General features: G+C 29.8%; 2 protein-coding genes across 5 annotated transcripts in view; one reads left to right on the top strand and one right to left on the bottom strand.

Annotated features, from left to right (window-relative positions):
* Positions 1 to 12,369, bottom strand: part of LOC139485138 (phospholipid-transporting ATPase VD-like) — a 38,413-nt gene extending 26,044 nt beyond the window's left edge. For 2 of the 4 annotated variants that reach the window (XM_071269350.1, XM_071269349.1), the window contains exons 1-4: positions 11,446 to 12,354; positions 8,120 to 8,327; positions 2,491 to 2,573; positions 740 to 852 (exon numbers count right to left, since the gene is read on the bottom strand). In XM_071269350.1, coding sequence (XP_071125451.1) covers positions 740 to 852; positions 2,491 to 2,573; positions 8,120 to 8,327; positions 11,446 to 11,846 — 805 coding nt within the window. In that variant the 5' untranslated portion in view covers positions 11,847 to 12,354. Of the gene's footprint in view, positions 1 to 739; positions 853 to 2,490; positions 2,574 to 8,119; positions 8,328 to 11,445 lie in introns of all 4 variants that reach the window. The other 2 variants (XM_071269351.1, XM_071269353.1) reach the window with 2 other exon arrangements.
* Positions 12,370 to 12,380: 11 nt separating this feature from the next.
* LOC139485139 (COMM domain-containing protein 8-like) lies at positions 12,381 to 18,530 on the top strand. The gene is made up of 5 exons (XM_071269354.1): positions 12,381 to 12,512; positions 15,013 to 15,168; positions 16,028 to 16,180; positions 16,933 to 17,088; positions 18,278 to 18,530. Exons 1-5 carry the CDS (start codon positions 12,444 to 12,446, stop codon positions 18,299 to 18,301), a joined length of 558 nt encoding a protein of 185 aa, XP_071125455.1. The 5' UTR covers positions 12,381 to 12,443; the 3' UTR covers positions 18,302 to 18,530.
* The last annotated feature ends 2,424 nt before the right edge of the window (positions 18,531 to 20,954 follow it).

The following is a 20,954-nucleotide window of genomic DNA, read 5'->3' as shown; positions in this document are numbered from 1 at the left end:
AAACCATTATAGGTCAAAGTACGGTCTTAAACATAGAGACTTTGCCAACACCGAACAGTAAGCTATAAAAGCCCCAAAAATCACATGTGTAGAGTCATTCAAACAGGAAAAACCAACAGTCTAATCTGTATTCATTTATTATATACAGTCACTGACTGTAAACAGGTATGTTTGTAATGTTAGCAATATTACCTATAATGTTTTGAGGTGAAATACTTTATTTTTCATTTTATTGTTTTGACATTTTAAGACAAAATAACTAGTTTTTAAGCATTGGTGTCAGAAAGTGTATGCCAAATACAATAAAATACACAAAAAATAAAACGTTTGGAGTTTCATCAGTTCAATGAAATCTGATCTAATAACTAAAGGTAAAAAGAGAACATTATCTAACTTTGTAATTTAATTCTATTTAAAATGAGAAAAACATTTTATTTAATGACATTTTCAATAACAAATCTACTAAGGTCATAGTTTTCTCATTTATTTTTCATTTGTCATTTGGGACCCTTTATAGCTTTTTTTATTTGACAAAGAGTTTCCCTCATTGTTAAAGGTTGTACAGTCACCTTTAGTTGTTAACTGCTATGTCATTTGTTCTCATATAGAGAGTTGTCTTGCTGGAAATTAATACAAGAAGAAATGTTCAGTATGATAAAAGAAAAGATAATATTTCTACAGATTCTGTAAGAAGAGACTGTTAAAGCATAATAAACAAGTTTTAATGTTAAAACGTTACCTCCATATACAACCATTCCCTCTATAAAATCTGTGTTCCTGATAGTACATCCCCGCAGTAACAGATTGTCTTTATTCAATGGTACTTTTTTCTTTCTATCTGGACCATGTTTACTGAAAGATTATACAAAAAATTATGTCATAAAAAAACCTAGAAATAATACCGATATTTTGTAAATCTTGTGCTTTTTATGCATCTGAATGTTTATAATCGCCATAATTTTTACGAAACAATGGGGAAATAAATCTTGTCATACAAGTAGGAATCCTGTTAGATTCCAGTATTATTTTTATTGAAATAATATAGAGAGATGTCATTTCAGGATGAGATAGCAAAGTTTTTTTGGTCACTTTTACTTTATCAGCATAATTTGATTAAAGGGAAACTAATATGATTTGACAGAAAAACAAAGAACTTCAAATAAGGTTTCAAAATGTTCAATAACACACTCCTTTGTGTTTTTAAATATAGACTATTAAAGTCAAGACAATAGCATATCGCTAGACCATTTCTTTTTTCTATAAATATTTTTAAACATAAAACTAAATACTAATGAATAATTACATAATATAACGGTAGTAACTTTGCATTAGATATTCATCATGTTCTTATATTGTATTGTAGTAAGTATTATTCTATTAAAATTTAAATCCTATGTAATTTAAATGTGATAATAGTGTATTTATTTTCAATAAACAGTCTACTTAAATTTCATTGTTTATCGTTGTCTGTGTTAAATAATTACATATACCCAGTATCTGAAAATTGATCCAGCCCCACAGGCTAAACTGACAATAATTCAATACTGATCTTATCTATGGTACATGTAACAGATGGGGTATGGTGTGTAAAACTTCTCAACAGGAAGAAAAATAGGTTGTATTACAGTTTATATTAGTACAATTGTACCTTGTGTGTCTTTCTCAAAAAATCTTACGACTTACATTGACCTTAAGTACACTGAACTGTTAAAGTCTTATGATTGATTTATGTCGTTAAATTTGTGTGAAACAGGATCAGATTCTAAATCATATCAAAGTAATATTTACTGTTTTTTTTCTACGAAATACAGTAAATTTTATTTTCACAATTTTAGTGACTTATATCTATAAACATGATTAGGTGTAGTCCAAATAATTAAGACATCTTGCAAGGCTATTTTATTTTTTTTCTGGGATGCCCTCCGGAGGAATTATTTAGACTTGTTTTGGTGAAACAGTAATTGGAAGAATTTCAATTCTACCAACGAATAAGACATGACTTATGCAATCCACAAATTAAAATTAGGGCACAAACATTCAAGCAGAAAAGAATTTCATTATTTCTGGAGTGCTCCTTTTAGGAGAGTGAAGAACACACACGTTAATTCTTGTTTTAAGTTTTATGAATGCATTCATATTATGTGTACACACTTAATCGTATAAAACATGTACATTTAATACATAAATAGGTTCAAGGTTAATCTGATCATACAAATCTTATTGTTCATACCAGCATTACAACAATCCAGATATAACTACACTGTTGCATCACATACTTATAATTATGTATTTACATGTATGACATGGGGATTGAAAGTATGGATCTATGAATAATCAAAATTATATTACAAAAAAAACCAAGTATTTATAGATTGAAGATTATAACGGAAGTAGGAGAATGGTTGATATTCAATCAATTTATTTTCTCTTACATGTCTTATAGTACAATGTAAATTCTTTATTTCAAATTCTATATATATTTCTACTTACATATAACCTGTGAATTTGTATATTTCTGCATTAGGTAAATCACATTCTACTTCATAGCAAAACTTTTCTGGTTTAAATTTGTCCTGAAAAAGAAACAGCCAAATTAGTAAAATTATAAATACAAATATATAACTAGACAAAGTGATACCCTGGCACTCCATTTTGAAGTAACTGTTTTATAACAAAGTCAATGTAAGACTTTCTTTGAGATATAATTGTGTCTGAGAGACACAACTGATGTCCCCACAGAAGTAAAGTGTTATTTCAAACTACAAAAAGTTGAACAGGAGAGCACATAAGTCTATAAAATAATTTGACTGGACATTTAGTCCAATATGAAGTATCACTTATGACTAAACATGTGGTCTTCCAAGTGGCTTTAACATCACAGCATTGGGATACTTTATTATTTTTTGATTGCTATATGTAATTTTTTTCTAATAGTTTGTGTTATGAATATATGGACGTGATTCTATAATTTCTAGAATCAAGATTTCTATTCAAAACTTCTTGTTTAACAGGATGCTATGTGAGATTTTTGGTGAGACTACAGACTGAACCCGACCTACTTTAACTTATTTCCCTAATGTTTGACAGACCTTCAATATGATTCAAGTTTCATGTGACTTTGGATTTCAAATTATTATCATTCTTACATGCAAAGGTTTTCCTTTGTCAATGATTGTGATCATTATAAATATCTTCTTAAATTATCCAATCTAAAAGTGTGACTTTAAAAGAAAATCATTGAGACCTCAGGTAACTATCTCATTATTACAGATACTGATTTCAATGTAAATTCCCTGAAATATGATCTACTAATACCGGGACCAGGTTTAGATATTGATTAATTGAAATAAGCATAATCCCTGTCTTAAATCACACAAACTCAGAATATACCAAGAATTGTAATTTGAATTCAATTGTGAATCTTATGCAGATTTATGATTTTAAATAAGACTGATGATATAATATTAATAGGCATTAAAAATTTAATATTTAACTATTATAAGAAAAGACAAATTTCTCTGTTAGGTTGATAATAATTTTGTTAAATTTTGGAATCCCCTATTTAAATCTTCTTTCAGTATACAATAAACCATTAATCATGTTGTTGATTATATTTACTGTTCCATGTGTGGCCTATTTACCAAAAATATAATGTTTATTGAGCTTAAAATTTTACAATTGCAATGACAGATTATCAATGAGAAATCAGGCATGTTTACTTATTTAATATTTTTGGAACTCTGACAAACTTTAGGTTTGAATTGTAAACCAAACCGACTTTAAATTGTAAAGTTCATTTTCTAAAAACCTTGTATGGTGTTTTGTTGTTTATATTGTCATTGATTGTCTACAAATATCTTGACCTATAATTTTTTCCAATTTTGAAATGCATAAATCGTGACAGAATTAGTTGATCAAGATGATTTGTTAAAGTTGTATTCAATGCATAGGTTTAGAATTATTTGGGGGATTTCATTCAATTAAAATTAGGGAGAAATATATGAATGCGCATCACTTAGCATGTGCATTTCAAACCTACACTATTAAACACTAAAATAGTTAATATTTAATGCAGTAAATGCTGCTTTTCTATCTTAATTCTCAGAAAAATATTCTTGAAAATAAATATCTTCATTCAAGTTAATGTATATATGTACTAAGTCATTTTAAAACTAAATTCTGTTTAATTAATTAAGAACCATACTTTTCACTTTCACGCTTTTTATTTTTAATTCAGGATCATATGAGGATACAGCCATGAACAGAAAATATGGGAGCTGGTTCATGGGGTGAACATCAAAATTGGGATATTTCTTTGTATGTCAGACATTGTATAAACAACCTTTGCATTACAGTGTAGGAAGTGTAGATACAAATGGACTCTCCACCCTTTTGAGGAAGTGTAAATAATTCTACTTAAATAACACAATTTTAGTGGATAGCAACTAAAATTAAAACCAGGACATACTTTAAATGAGTTAATTTTCAGTAAAGGATAAAATATTATTTGAACTTCATAAAATTGTTAAGAAAACTTCAAAATATGCTTTAAATTCATTCTAAGACTTTTGTCCAAATAAATTGTTTATACATGTTATATACATTGTAATATGGTAGTCTGAATATATAGGGTGTTAGTTAAGGCTTACTGAACAAATATCAAATAGGAGTGGATTTTACAAGTATACATTAATATATATTACACATTTAAATGGAATCTTAACTTTACCTTTCAGGGTCAGAAATTGGAACTTTAATTTAGACATGTTATAAAAAGGAATCAATATACCAAAATGGACATGTCAAAGACATTTTCCTTTTTTTACCTATATCCCATTTGATTTGATTAGGACTTTTTGTCATAGTCACATGAATCACTCTTGCATGAAATATAGGTCAACCACACACAAACTGAACCTTGGTTATTTTTACGTAAGATGTCAGACAAATTGATTAAGTGTTTGAATTGACTTATGTAGTTATTTTAGAAACATGTACAAATAAAAATGTATGACCATACAAAAATGAATATCATTCCCTCATATAGTTGATTCAAAATTTACCAATCTCAACAAAAACCTTGTTGTATTAAAGATGTATATTTTGAAAGATATTTCTCTTTGTCAGACTTTAAGTGGTTGTTCACTTTTGTCATAAATACATTTAAGACAGTTACTCATGGAAAGTATAAAAGTGTTACCCAACAAAACTGATTGGTATATATCCCATACATACTTTTACTCTGACATTTTTTTTTTCAGTTTCATTTTTTCATAGAATGATTATTGATTCTCTTATGAGCAATTGCAAACTATCATGACTATAAATGTACATATAAACTATGGTAAAAGTTATATAAATATGTATATGTCAGCATTTGGATTTTACTTAATTGTATCAATAACATCAGATTTAATATATTTTAGGACAATTAACACAGAATTCTTTTTAAAAAATTTGAAATATACGATTTAAAAAAAATTATTCAATTGATGTCATATATGTTCCAATGCTTCATCATCACATGATACAATAAATTTTATACTAAATAAACAATCGACAAATAAACACCACTGTCACATGACCTGTCTTTGTACTACCTACTAGCAATATATTTCAATAATGTAAAATTAAGTCAATAAAACTGTTTTAAGGGCAGTCAATTTAATATCAATAAGAAAAGAAAAATATTTCTTGTCATGCTTGTATCTTAATAATCAATTTTGTCTTGTTGACAAAATGGCTACCTGTCTGTTTGTCTTTTTATTTTTTTGGCAATGACGTTGTCAGTTTATTTTCAATCTATGAGTTTGACTGTCCCTCTGGTATCTTTTGCTCCTTTGTTATAAAAGTGAAACTGTACATATGATTGCCCCAAAAGATTAATCACCAAAATAAATAAACAAATAAAAAACAACATTGTTGCTACATGTATATAATTATTACATCTCAGGTAATATTCTCAGACCCAAAAGACCAAAAAAAAAAAAAATTGAAATACTGTCATTTGAATTTACTATCTAAGGGAAACCACATCAGGAAAAGGTCAATAAGCAGCTGAAGAATTTCCTTATTTGTTTTTTGTACACTTGAAAAAACATTGACTCACATTGTATAAAACTTTTAATGTATAAGTATGGGAATTAAAATGTAAAACATGAAAACACATCTCTTGTATACTTCCTACATGCACTACATGTGTCAGTGGGGTTATTTTACTATAATAAATTCTAGCCTTTAATCATCAGAATATTTTTAGTTTCATAGAAGTTTCTGATGTTTGTGATTGAAAACAGTGGAAACAAATGCGTAAGAGAAAATCTAATTCTTAAACCTGTTAAAGTTTCTGATTTGGTTGTGAGAACTGATCTATATATAGAATTAGGTTCTAATTTACAAACATCTTAAGACTTTATTGTCATAGTTCTTTGTTATCAAAAATCATTCAAAAAGACCAACATGTTTTAAACTTATTTATCATGGTAACTTATTTGAAGAACATTTTTGATAAGTATTGTCCATTATTCACTTCAAGGGAAGAGGTATGATAACACTACTTCTAACACTTGAATTTGAAAATCACAATGTATTGTAAATCAATACAGTAAAACTCTTGAGGTATTTAGAAGCCATTTGTACGTCACACTTTAGTCATACATTTGTAATACATGTACATGCATTTTCCCTCACATCAGCTGCCTCACATATCAGCAATTAGCATTAAAACACCTTGTCAGAATCAAAATGGTCCCATTTTGATATATATATCCTAATCATCTAGCAATTATATTTTATTAGAACACAGTTTCACACTTAGTCAAAACAAGACCAATACTGGGTCTGGACCTGCATCAGTGCATGCAACTAATTGAGTTAACATGTATACCAAAGTATAACTGATCTTTCCAAGACCAAATATTTAATTTATTCACAGACAAAATATTAAAATCATTCAATTGCTAACTTGTTACAACAGAACATTATCAAGCTTCAGACCAAATATTAAATCATTCCCTTTTAGAAGCCAAGGAATCTTTAGCAAATTTTTTTCAAGTTGATGTGATCAAAATCCATGGTTACTTTAATGTTTTAACTCAAAACTTCAACTTATCAGAGGGATCGACAAGATAAACAGAGACACAGGCACATCAGAAAACCTGTGCCATCCAACTACAAAAATTAACTACATGTACATGTACAGTGTATTGTAGGACAGGAATACCAATTTTGAAAAAATCAGTGAATTTCCTGTGGTAGCAATTTCAAAGATGAAATACATGAATGTACTATAAACACTTATTTTCATGGTTCTATTTTTTTGTTAAAAGTAGAAGTGTATGATTTCTAGATTTACGGTTTCTGTGTCTTATATATATATGCTTTATTCTTATCTGATGAGTCAAGACACTTTAAATGATAGTTTTTCTTTCTCTTGCAGCCTTAACTTCATGATAAACTTTTCAGTCCACAAGCCTGAAGCTCAGTTTATTGAACATTTTTTGTTGGAATTTGTTGGCTTGTTGAGAAGATTTATACAAGCCTGAAAATAATTTGACAAGCAAATACTGTAGGATGTGTGGTTAAGCGTAAAGACTGTTCTTGTGTTGTGTATATTTGTTATTGTTTATTGTTTAGCATACATTTACATCAACCCATTTGCTTGCTTGTTTGTAATTTTTATCTTGTGTTGGTTGGTTGCATCAAAAATACATATTTAAAATTCTGATTGATATATATATATATAGTCTACATCTTAAAGTTGATTTTCTAGGTACTTTATATATGTATTTCAAATGCACTTCTTGATCCCTGTCAACTAAGGTCCTCCCTTCGTGTCTTTTTTTATAAGTTTACTTTTAATACTTCTTGTTTGTTAGCAACTTTGAATACATTTACAAACATCTATTAAAGATCCTGAAATATGTAGGACATTTATATAACTAAAATCAATACCAATCTATTAGATCATTCAACAATATTATTCGTTACTTTTTAAATGGTTCTTGTCTAAAAGTTACATTTCATGTTCTGATTAAACAAAGTTCTTATTAATTGTCTCGGATACCTGATATTTGTTCAGCTATGTCCTACTTATTGACCCCTGTTATTATACAATTACCTGATAATCAATGCCTTCTACTACTTGTCTTTGCTTCAGATTTGTCTCTCCGTCTAAATTACTGGTTTCTACATGACACAGACCAGCGCGATCACTGCTGTGTAATAATAATATATCAGCTGGTATGATTTCATCACATGATAAATGTACAATATCTCCGGCATATATATCTTTCCATTCTGTTTTTACATATCGTTCATCCCCATCACTAAAACAAGAAAATATATGATGAAAAACATTTAGATATCATATATAGTTCTATAGTTCTTATCAAATGTATGATTAAACAATTTACAAAATGATTATTGCATATACAATATATATATAATATATATCATGCTTCAAGTTGTGATGGTTTTGGTATCTTATTTCCAGAAAATCATTTTAAAAAGCTTGCAATGGGAATTTGAAATCATAATAAGATACATAGCTGTTCCTCTTCTTAGCAGTAGTACAGAAATGTACATGTTTACAGCTAGGAACAGCATTGATCATTGATGAGGAGAAGATGTACCAAAAAAAGTATATTACAATGTTGTGTACAATTGTTGATTTTCTTGAATTGATGTTCAACTAGATACAGGTACATGTTTATTCAGATTGTCAGAAAACTTTAAGGTCTAAACATGTGAATTCGAAGAGAACTTATCTTATATCTACATATCTTTAATTCACATAAAAGTTGTGAACTCATTATAAGATGAAAATTCACAGGAATTTCAGGAAAATATGCACTTCTCACCATTGTCTCTATTGCTAAAATCTCAGTGGCATTTCCCAGAAAGGAGAATCCTTAAGTTAGTATGAAATTTTAATTGAATTAACAGTTAGAATCAAGCTTTCTTAAATGACTTTCTAGAAACAAGTAAAAAGTGATACTTACACATATAACAGTTTGTTATAACACCTTTTACATGAACATATACTTAGACATATTAACCAACATAAGCAAAGAACATGCACAAATGTATAAAGGTTTTCTTTTACAAATTGTGACTTGGATGGATCCTGAGAGTTGTCTCATTGGAACTCATACATGTACCACTTCTTATACAATGTATCTATGTATTTGTTTGCCTTATTCAGCATGTTCAGGATTTAAATAATACTACTGTAATTATGTATTTTCTTTAGGAATGTTATGCAATAGGCACATTTTTTACTCTTAAAAATCTTAAACGTTTCATTCATGTTTTAGTTACTTGAACATGTATTTTAATCTTTCCTACGTGTAAATATTGATCAAACTAAACATCTATACATACAGACAACATGAACAATACTAAATAAAATTAAACATGCACTCATCATGCTCATAATCATGACAATATTCTTTATATTTTCATGCCAGCAGTGATCACAACAACAACAAAAACAAAGACTTTTTCTGTGAAACATGTTATTGTATGTGTATGAACACATGAAACGTGAAATTAAGAACTGTCACCATGTCACATCTGACATTGAATCACTCAGATTCACTCTGCAAATGATTTTTAGAACAGACAGTGTTAATACATATACCTAAATACATGTTCCCAAGCTGACCTTGATTTCAAAAATTAATAAATAATGTTATCATTAAATGTACTTTTATTCAGAAATTATTGCTAGGTTTTTATTTATATAAATGTGAGTTACATGTACATGCACATTGAAATAATAAGTCTGTACTCTCCAAAAAAATTTCAAATAGCACCATGGAAATTAACATAAATGTAGCACTGGTTTTCCAAAATTAATAGCACCATGTCCGCTATACATTCAATGATAAAATCCTCCGAGATACATGTAGCACCATCAGGGTTCTTGCTAAGGATTGTTGAAGGCGAGTCCAGGGACTCGTCATTTCTGGCCAAGGTGAGTCCAACAGCAAGAAGATATTTTATTGCAATATAATGTAATATTTAAGTCTCCATGGACTTACAGTTAGAGCAATGAAATGACATTAAATTCAGATTACTTTTAAACTTTTGCTATTAAATGATGATATTTGTGTTTAACTGTGATCTTGATGCATCTGTGGACTCGCCAGTTTTGAAAGTGATGAGTCCAAATAGACAGATTTGATGAGTCCAGGACTCATGGACTTGCCTTAGTCAGAACCCTGGGTCCATGGTAGAAAATATAATACCAGGGTACCATGGTGCTTTTAAACCCTGTACATGTAAGCATTGGATATATTTATCGTTTTTCTTGAAATCACAATAATTAACATGTAGGGGTACTACATGCATGTACATGTAATGACTATCACTGATTTTTGTCTATTCTTCAAAAATTGCAATAATAAATCGGAATAAACATGATAAATACATTATATGCACACAATAATTTCTGACATTAACATATGATATACATAATTGTATGTTTGTTTTTAATTAAAATTGTACATTACTGTTTGATTATAATTACAATTATAACAATAACAATGATTATAAATTTCTTTGTAACTATGTTACATGCTTCACTCATATTGCTTACATGAATGATGTCTTTACACTTACATTTGTAATCTGTTGGAGGTTTTAATATTATGATTGATATCTCTGTCTTGAAGAACAATATTGATTGATACATTTGTCAGTGGTTAGCACCACTTTTAGCACTTTGCCTTGGCTAAATGTACATTTACATTGTGGCAGTCAGTTTTTGTGGGTGGAGGAAGCCAGAGCGCCAGGAGAAAATTTTGTGCATGTTCAAAAATTGTTATGGATATATACAAGTACATGTACTATTACATGTATGTGTTACGACGGCTACAATACATGTACGTAAATCTACGGACAATACAAATTGCCACGAATGATGATGGATCCTACCCGTATCTTATCCAGCTACAAATCTGTGAATGTGTGACCTACATTGTACATGTACATGTACACAAATGTAGGTATAAGACTCAGCACTTATGAATGTACCCTTATTAAGCATTAAAACAGTTGAGGACCCTGGCCCTCATAATTATTGTAAAATACAGTGGCAGTTTAATTAGAGAAATTCATATCAATCTAAATCAAGTAATTGATAACCAACAAGAATCCACCAGTCTCAAGATGTTTTTTTATGAATGTGTTACACCTGTAGACCTACATGTGTATGGTTAATCAGCATAGAAAACATGGAAAATGTGTCATTGTTTGAACATTTGGTTCTCTCTGTGACTTTGTAATATAAGCATTGTGATGTGTGTTAATTACAAGAAAAAACATGAATTTGAAATGTCGAGTATTTGAGTCTGTACTTAAGTAACATGTAAATGTACATATATGTTTTGAAACTGTGAAATCTGGGACAAAAACAAAAAGTTATATATATGACCTCACCTAGAATGATGTTTGTAGACTCTACAAGTTTTATGATTTATACATTTATCAGACTTGTATCTTCTGAAATCTTCATATGCATCTTTAATAGCAGTCACTAGTAAAACAAATATCACTGGAATCATAGCTATTTCTTTTCCAAACGCTGCAACTTGAGGTACCCAGTTCAAACATACCACAAATATGAAATACAAATTAGCGAATCGATGAAACTGTTCAAACAAATTCTTTGGTATAAAAGTTATTATTGAGTACTTTGTAGTCCTAATTCTATTTGATTTGAATGTCCTATTTGGGTGACCCTTTGCATTAGGGGCCAAGTCAGGTGGTTGAGTATGATTTACTGTGACAGTGCGTGTCTTTGGTCCAGATTTGTTAGCCTTGTCGAAAAAGTTTCCCATTCTGAATCTTATAGTGCTGAATAAATCGTTTTGTTGTTTTTGTTATACTGTTATCAGTATATCACTAGTTTCCGGTTATACTTATACCTTGCCAACACGTGAAAATATTTTTTAAGCACATTTCCAGAATAATCACAATAAACTAAATCAAAATCATCCTTTCAAAATATAAATATTTCACCATCAAACTAATTTCCAATACAATTTACAATCTTTTCATATGTTAACGTGCAGTTTTGCAATCCTTTTCAACCATGACCTGGAATGAAGGTAAAACCAATTCCGTCGTTCTATGTCATGGTTTACAATACAGACATGGTTGACTTAATAATCAGTTGAAGACAACCATAACCTTAACGTTCGGGTGGACATCACCCAGGGTAACTTCCAAACACATGTCCCAAACTGGAATGCATTTTTTTTAATCGATTTTTACAAGTCTTTTGTGTACATACACAACTACGTCACCACAACATAGATACCATTCATAACGGCGAGTTCGATTGGTGAAAGGTTTACTAATGATCCAATTAAAACGAAGTTGACAACAGGTGCTTGTTCAATCACGTGATTTCATGTTGAGCACATGATCTCAAAATGACAGACCAAAATCAGAGGGAGTGTCTTTTGTTTTTAGGGAAACTTGACTCTAAGCAGACCAAACGTGTACGCTAAGCGAAAAAAGAAGTATACTCCACATATATGTCAACGAATATTTGTTCTGCCGAACCATAGTTCCCCTGAAAACTTTGCTGTTTCGTGTTGGAACACATTTCTATACTATTGGACATTTACTAGTCCAAAAAATAATGACTATAGATTGAAATAAACAATTAATTTTCCAATAGACGACAATGATAGCCTTTTTTTTTTAGATACAGACTTCAGAAAGTTGATTTTTTAAACGAAACCTTGCTAGAGTTACTGAAAAGTTATTCAGACAGTATTTTTTTGGTCCCAAAAATATAGGTTCGCGTTGTTTTTCTTAAGGTTCATCATAAGGAATTGAAAAATATGGCCGTGTTTACACCTCCAAAATTACTATGAGTACAGACAAACTGGTACATCCAGGAAAGTTTTAAGGCATGGCAGGAACTAGATATATAAAAGTTATATGAAAATTAAAAACTTACCTGGATTTTGATGTTCATTTTTTTCCAGTCTGAATAAGATAGCAAAATAAACAAACACCCGAGTTTCATTTGATACGGTCCACTCAGTTACACAGTTTAAACCTGTTAAATCACCTATTGTCCATTTAAATCAATACTACTCACAACATTGATTATATGAGGGGAGCTTCTCAATCGTTTTCACTACTTAGTTAATTTTTGCACCTTCTGCAGGAACGAAAAAAAATGGATAGCAAAATCTAGAAAAGTTTATAATTTTCTGAAACATAAAATGCATTTAAAATTTATATATCTAGTTCCTGCCATCCCTTAAAACTGTTGCAGGTGTATAGGTTAGTCTGTACTCAGAGTAAAATTTGGGGTGTAAATACGGCCATTTTAGCCAAAAGGTTATGATGAACCTTAACATATGTTGTACTTGTCTCCCATGCCTATCAATTTTGCACTTAAAAATATGTGTATCGTCTTAGCGTTGAAAAGACATCTCATTTCCATTAGGGCTAAGGAAAATAATTTGTTTGGCCTATGAATATGATATAATGCAGAATGCACAAAGTCTTTAATAATAAAAAATAACGGGCGCACATAACAACCAATCAAGATTATCCATACTTTTAATTCTGAATACCATGTTATGCTCATAAAATGGCTGCGCTCAAGTAAATAAACTCTTCAAATGAAATTGGTTTCGTTTTAAGTCATACTTTTATCAAAATGAACTAAATTCTGCTCTGCATCCTTGGCTGTCTCTTTCATCAAACTGAACTAATTTTGGTAATGTAAAATATTTCTTGCATTTTAAATCAGTTATTTATAAAATGCATGCTCAAAATCACAGAACATTTGAAAAACTGTAAAGACTGGGCTGACGTTTTCCTAATTTTGGACACACATTATTTAAAGTGTAAAGAATAACACCAACCATAAAGAAGATTTCATAAAATTAATTTAAAGTATGTCATGAATTTGCTCACACAATATGACATGTATGATCTGATTTTTGGTTTTATGTCAGAGATACCGAAAGTCTTAGGTGCACTGATACACCAGACTGCACAGTATATCTAAGAACATGAAGGAGAAGCTGGTCCCCAAATACAACTGATAAAGAATGCAGACTAAATTTTGAAAAGAAATTTTAAAATATAATCGGACACAAACATTATGTTTCATGAAAATCTAGCACTTGTCTGTCTTTAAGTCATAGCTTTCAACCCAAGACAGTGAAAATGGCTGCCATGGCCTGTGTTGACTAAAGAAATATTGTAGTAAGCCACAAATACAAATGTACATGTAGATACGTTTGCAGATTGATCTGTTCTAAAGTTGATAAGTCCTAAAGTTATACCATCTTCAGTTGATCTGTCCATGTAAATACTGCAGAAATTAAAAAAAAACTATTTTTAGATGATAGTTGATTTTCTTGTGCTGTAGATAATGAGAAGTCAGCAGCAGAATGCTTATTCTTATAGTTAGATTCTTTAAATCAGTGGGATGCCTAATTGGCATTCATTTTGAAAGCATCTTGGACTTAATCTATGTATTTTATCAGGAAAATAATATTGATGTCACCCCTTAAGAAAATGCACCTCTGTAAAAAAAAATATCTATATACCATCTGCCCAAGTTACATACAGGATATTTACATGTTTACAATAGAAAGTGGTCGCTTACATATCATCCCAATTATTATAAAAAATTGAAAAAAATGATAGACCTTGGAAAGTTTGATACCAAAATGGTCAAAGTACAAATTTTTAATTTATTTTCTGCTATGATAAATTTCCAATTGTTTATTATTAATCCCTTTAGAACAAGTTCAGTGAAAGACAATGGTTGACTGGTGAAGTTTCAAGTATGATATTAATTCAGATTGAATCCACAGTATTTCTTGATCTTTCAAAGAAAAAAGTATAAATGATCAGAATAAAAAAAAAAATCTGAACTTTTAACATGTTTAACTTCCATATACCAATTTACATGATTTAACTTCTTGATCAAAGTATTTTAAAGATTGTTTTATATATTTGTAGGTCCTTCACAGCATTGTTGATGGTATATGTAAACTTGGGCGACCAATCTATCAAGAGTATGGAGAAGTGTTTACACTTCCAGAGTGGTGGAATTTGTCCGATGCCTATACAGGACTTGTAAAACAGGTTGTTAAAGAAGATACTACAAAAGATCAGGTCAGGAACCCTACTGAACAATTGAATATTAATCATAAACTTATCGGTTTAAGTTTTAGATTCACCATATGAATTGTAATCAATAAGGTAAAGGAAGGTAGTCATTTTACTTGATTGAAAAAAAAATTGTTCTGAAACCAAAAAAAAACACAATTATTTATTTTGAAAAAAAACCAACAATGATCATTATCCTTTATTTCATTTGCTGTGAAAAGACCTGCACATTTTTTTGATAGGATTTACAGATGTTTTCAGTTAAAATTAATATGCAATATATATAAATTTATCCATTGAAGGTTAGCTAAATAAAATCTTCATCAGATTAAGATCATGTTAACCAAATATTCAAAAGGAAACCTGATTATTAATTGACCTACTTCTATTTTCAATATTTTAAAATCTTTGTATTTAACAAAACTAGATCTCTTTACTGGCAAGATATATTTTTTTTCTGAAAATGCATGGAATCTGTTCCACTTGACATTCAATAACCACCAAAAGAAATGCATTAAAGACATTAAAAGTACCATCCAGTCTTATATTATCTCCCTTTGAATGCTGATTTCCTTTTGTTACTATTACAATGAAGTGATATGGATCCATAAGATGGTTCAAAATAAAGACAGATTGTACAACAGTATTGTATTATCCTATATGGCAGATTATGTAGTAGATAAAAAGGAGATACCAAAGCTTTCAAATTTCAGAGTTTAAGTGAAACTGATGAAATAAATCCAGAAAAGTGCTTTGAAATCACCAAATTTATTGAGTGTTATATTCATTTTAAAACTTGAGATTTCTACATAATATATATATGTTTATGTAGCTTAAAAAATGTTTTCCTATTCATCTTTTGTAGATATTGGAGATACTTTCAGATTTACCTGATGGACATAAACAGATAGTGTTAGATGTGATAAGTGTACGGAGAGATGATGTACAACAATCATTAAAAACAGAAACCAGTTCTATATCAGATGCAGTCCTCACTGACTTTGATTGGCAAGTTAAGGTTAGCAAAAACTAGAACATATCGAAATAAAGGAAGTATATAAAATGAGAAAACATGTGATTTATTTGCCTAATCCTTTGAATTTCAAGGCACAGTCAGTTAAAAGCCATCTTATGTACTTTGTGTTCATAATCATATCCTTATGTGGTTTGATTGAATTCTATGTATCTGTAAAAATTAACTTTTATTAAAAGTTATATTTTTGAAACTCTGTTTATTTTGTAATGCATCTTTATCTACATACACCTATGAATTATATTTGAACTCAGCCAACTCTGTATTTTTGCAAAAATGAAATAAGATACCCATTATGTATAATGTGAAAAAAGGTAGGGTGTTGTAATCAGAAAGCCAACCTTCCATTCTACTCGTTTTGAACAGTTATTTTCCCAAAGGTAATTCTTTCTTAGGAGATTTTAAACATGGGTTTAAAATTGGCATGTAGAAAGGTGATGCATGTACAATTCAGGATATACCTGGTTTCTATGAAGTTAAAATTAAGGAAAAATATTTAGAAAGCTGTGAAAATTGAAAAATTTGGTTGAACAGATAGGGATTTTAAATTGGTCTGACACCTTTAACAATGTTTAAAAAATGTTACAATCATTAAAAAGAAATGTTAGAATTAAACCAAGTAAATTTGATCCAAAATTTCATATTTTGAAATATTTCTACATACTACAATAATCTTGACATTTTCATGTACATGCTTTTTGTTGGATTGCTGTCTTATAAAGCATTTATATTTGTAGTTGGCCTTATCAAGTGACAAGATAGCCTCTGTTCAAGAACCCATTACATCATTAGACTTAGATGTCCAAAGTCAACAAGGCCAGCAAGTACATTCCATAGAGTTAAACAGAGAAGATCTAAAAAAGTTAATCACAAGTTTAGAAGGTGCTAATAAGGTAAATACAAAAATGCCAGGATACTGTGAATTACTTCTCATTAGTTGGAAGCAAATTTTCATTAATTTCATAGCCAAAGGTGAACCACAAATAAAATGTTCAAAAAAATATAAATTTTCTATAGATTGTATATATATGCAGACTTATGTATAACTTAGAAATCAAATATTCTTAAAAATACCACAGAAATGGGTACTCATGAAAACAAATGACTGCAATGTAGTAATTTAAAAAAAAAATTACTAAAAAGAAACCCCTTACACAAATGTCCTTTTACACAGTATTTTTATTCCTCTTTCTGTAGATATTAACAATAGCTGTAAAATAGATATTCTCTATTTTTATTTCAAACTCCTATCAGTTAGATTTTTCATAAGATAATTTTTGTTTGTCTGTCTGTTTATAATCCTAATTATATAGAAGAACTTAGTATTATATGTAATAGGCCTTGCCGAAAGCTTCATGCTTTATTTTAGAAAAAGTGTCTTGGTTAGCTACAAAATAAATGTATGGTTTTAAGTCTTTTATAGACAGGACTTGTTATGGTATACTGTAATCCCTCCCGTTATATGTCCCACAACACACTTTGTATGATAACTCACATATTTTAAAAACAAATTCTCATCAACAAAAGGATTTATTTTAATTGAATGTTTATATACTATCAAACCTCGATAAACTGAGGTCATTGGGATCTGGTTTACTTTAAACTTATCCAATGTTTTAGTCATTTATTTTTCTAAATTGTTATTTGTATAGCCAACCTGTAATGCTCAGGAAATGATGTTTCCAATCTGTCTGCATTAATAATACAAAAAAGAAAAACGAATTGAGAAACTAATGATTCCAAAATAAAAATGAGATGTGGTACAATTGCCAATGAGACAAGTATCCACTAAAGTTCGAATGAAGTGGATGTAAGCAATTATAAGCAACCATACAGCTGTTAACAATGAGAAAAACAAACTGTATAGTCAGTTATAAATGAACCCAACATGCAAAATATGAAAGAATTCCATTGGGTCAACTGACTACCTTATTTATATCAAAACAGTTCATTTATTTCAAGGATTTAAAAATTTTAGTAACATAAAAGACCATTTAGATAAAATGCATCAAGCTTTTTCATTAGCTACTGAATCAAAATTTAAAATCTAGTTTTAATTATAACATTATTATTTTATTTTAGGTTGTTCAGCAGTTAAAGAGCTGATGCAAGCAAACAGTGATGATCCTTTATGATGATAGATGATTTCCTGCTATAAGTCACAGTGCAATATTATAACATAACAATAGGAACCATTGGGTTTTATATCCTAAATGACAGATGAATGATTAGTTTTATTTTTGATTTTTACATTAAAAAAGATGTAGTATACTCTTATAAGATGGATGATATTTATTACCTGAAGTAAATAAAGAGATCAACAACCTTTAAAGCAGCATATATATTGTTTGGAAAATATAGTTGATTCTTTAGCATTTAATGTAAACAGAACTTAATTTAACTGTATCTTGAAAATCCCTTGACTTTAGACCCAAGAATAATGGGGGAAAATGTGTCTAGTATGGGACATAAGGTGCTTGATTCAAATTGGTGACAACTGAAAGGTATTAAGACTTTTTGTATTTAAAAATTAGATGCTTCTTTTTGCTAAATTTATTTGGTGTAAATATGTTGGAAACAGGTTCATTATAAATTGAGTGCAGAAGCTTAATGAACAATTTAAATAAAGGAGGTAGCAAATGACAATAAAAAGAATGAGTAGATGACAAACACAAAACTAAAGAAGAAAATAAATGAACAATAGTCCCCAAAACATTACACAGAAAACTAAGGTTTAAGCAACACAATCGTCTAAACTAGGAGTTGAACTGAATAACTTTCTTATATGCTGCAACTCTCTTTCCAAATCATGGTAGTAAAATGACGAAATATTGTGTGGACTTCACAATATATGCCTACTAATCAGGCAATTCTGAAATGTTTCTTAACAGTAATTGAGATTTCACATTTGAACTCAACAATGGATCTCAACTTAACCTCATTGTCAAGCAAACTTAAATTTAACATAAAAAAGGTCAAATTGGACAGGATAGATGAGATCAACATAGTCACTAAACTTTGAATTATACAATGAAAGATGTCATCTGTATAGCAAAATGTGAACTTCGGTAACAAGTCCATCAATCAAAATTAAATATTGTCATTGAAATAATCATCATTAATGATTTTAATTTTAGAAAGCATTTTGTATCCATCAGAGGGATTATTCATAAAGCATAGTTTTTCCTTTATAATTATAATTATATTTACAATGAATATTGAATGTTCTCTTAAAGAAACAAAAGAAGGACTAATTTCTTGAAATTTACAATATGAAATTCTTGTGTTCAGAGTGTATTATACTATTTTGTTTTACTGCATCAGATGCACGTTTCAACAATTGATATTTTATTGTGTGTCTTTTTATGTTGTGTTGCTACAATTTTATCTCAGGTTAGGGTGAAGATTGGTGCCTGTTAAAACATTTAAACCCACTATATTTGTTTGCACCTGTCCTAAGTCAGGAACCTGTTTTTTAGTGGTTGTTGTTTGTTGATGTTGTTCATAATTGTTATACCTTTTGTTTTCCTGTTTGAATGATTTTACACTAGTTATGTTTATAGCCCTTTATAGCTTGCTGTTTGGTGTGAGCCAAAGCTCAATGTTGAAGGCTGTACTTTGACCTACAATTATAAACTTTTACAAATTATGACTTGGATGGAGACTTGCTCATCGACAGTCATGCCACATCTCCTTATATCTATGTACTTAATGTGTAACTAAACCACTTAAATAATGTTAAGATAAAGTAAACCCTGTATACATAACGTATACTCCAACTACACTTAATAAAGACGAAATCCTGATCAATCTGTTTTGTAGCAGATCCATCCTGTACACAAAATCAGTATGTTCATAGAAAAAAAACATGCTTTATTATTGTTATTCTCCATCTATCAAAGTCACAGTGAGCTCAAAGTCACAAGGAGGCCTTCAACACAGAGAAAATTCTCTCACCTCACTGCTAGTTGATGATAGCCCTTAACATCAGTTAGAGCGGAATTATTTGCCAACTGATGATCATGCCACAACTGTTCCTTTCGTCATAGTGTTATTTTGCTATGGTCGATTCTTGTCTTTAATTTATCTTTATGTGCTCTGTCTATATGCCATTTTGTTTTTGTTTGTTGACAGATTTGTTTGGTTTTATATTTATTAAGATTCAAACACAATGTTGTCTGCTGTACCTCTATTTTTGACATTTTTAACCGACATCTGGTTGTTTTGTTTACATGTTTGAGTATGATAATGGGATTTAATAAGGACAGTTCCGTATTGAATTTTCTTTGGAGTTTAGTATTGTTCTATGAAAAGCACTTCGTTGCAGGGATATTAAATGTTCCATGAAACCTCTATCATAATAATTAAAATTGATCTTATCAGAACAAAACTGCAGCTTCCCACTTTTTTGTCGAGCCTTCGACTTTAGTTGCAGAAAGCTCGACGTAGTGATAGTGATCTGGCTACGGCGGCGTTAACTAACTTCTTGAAAGCTTTATATTTTAGAAGGTTGAAGACCTTGATACTTCATACTTTGTATATATATGCCTTATGTGACGAAGTTTTAGTCTGTCACATGACCAATGTCCTTGAGCTCATTTTTATGGTTCAGTGACTAATTTCGGAAAAAAGTTAAGATTGTTTGTAATGTTAATTTCTCTCTTATTATGACTAATAGGATAACTATATTTGGTATGTGCCTTCCTTGCAAGGTTCTTATGCCCATCAGTTTTCACTTGACCTTGCCCTCATTTCATGG

Source organism: Mytilus edulis, chromosome 8 (genome assembly GCF_963676685.1).
Source record: "Mytilus edulis chromosome 8, xbMytEdul2.2, whole genome shotgun sequence".
In the NCBI taxonomy this organism is placed as follows: Eukaryota; Metazoa; Mollusca; class Bivalvia; order Mytilida; family Mytilidae; genus Mytilus; species Mytilus edulis.
This window is presented reverse-complemented; position numbering and strand designations above follow the sequence as displayed.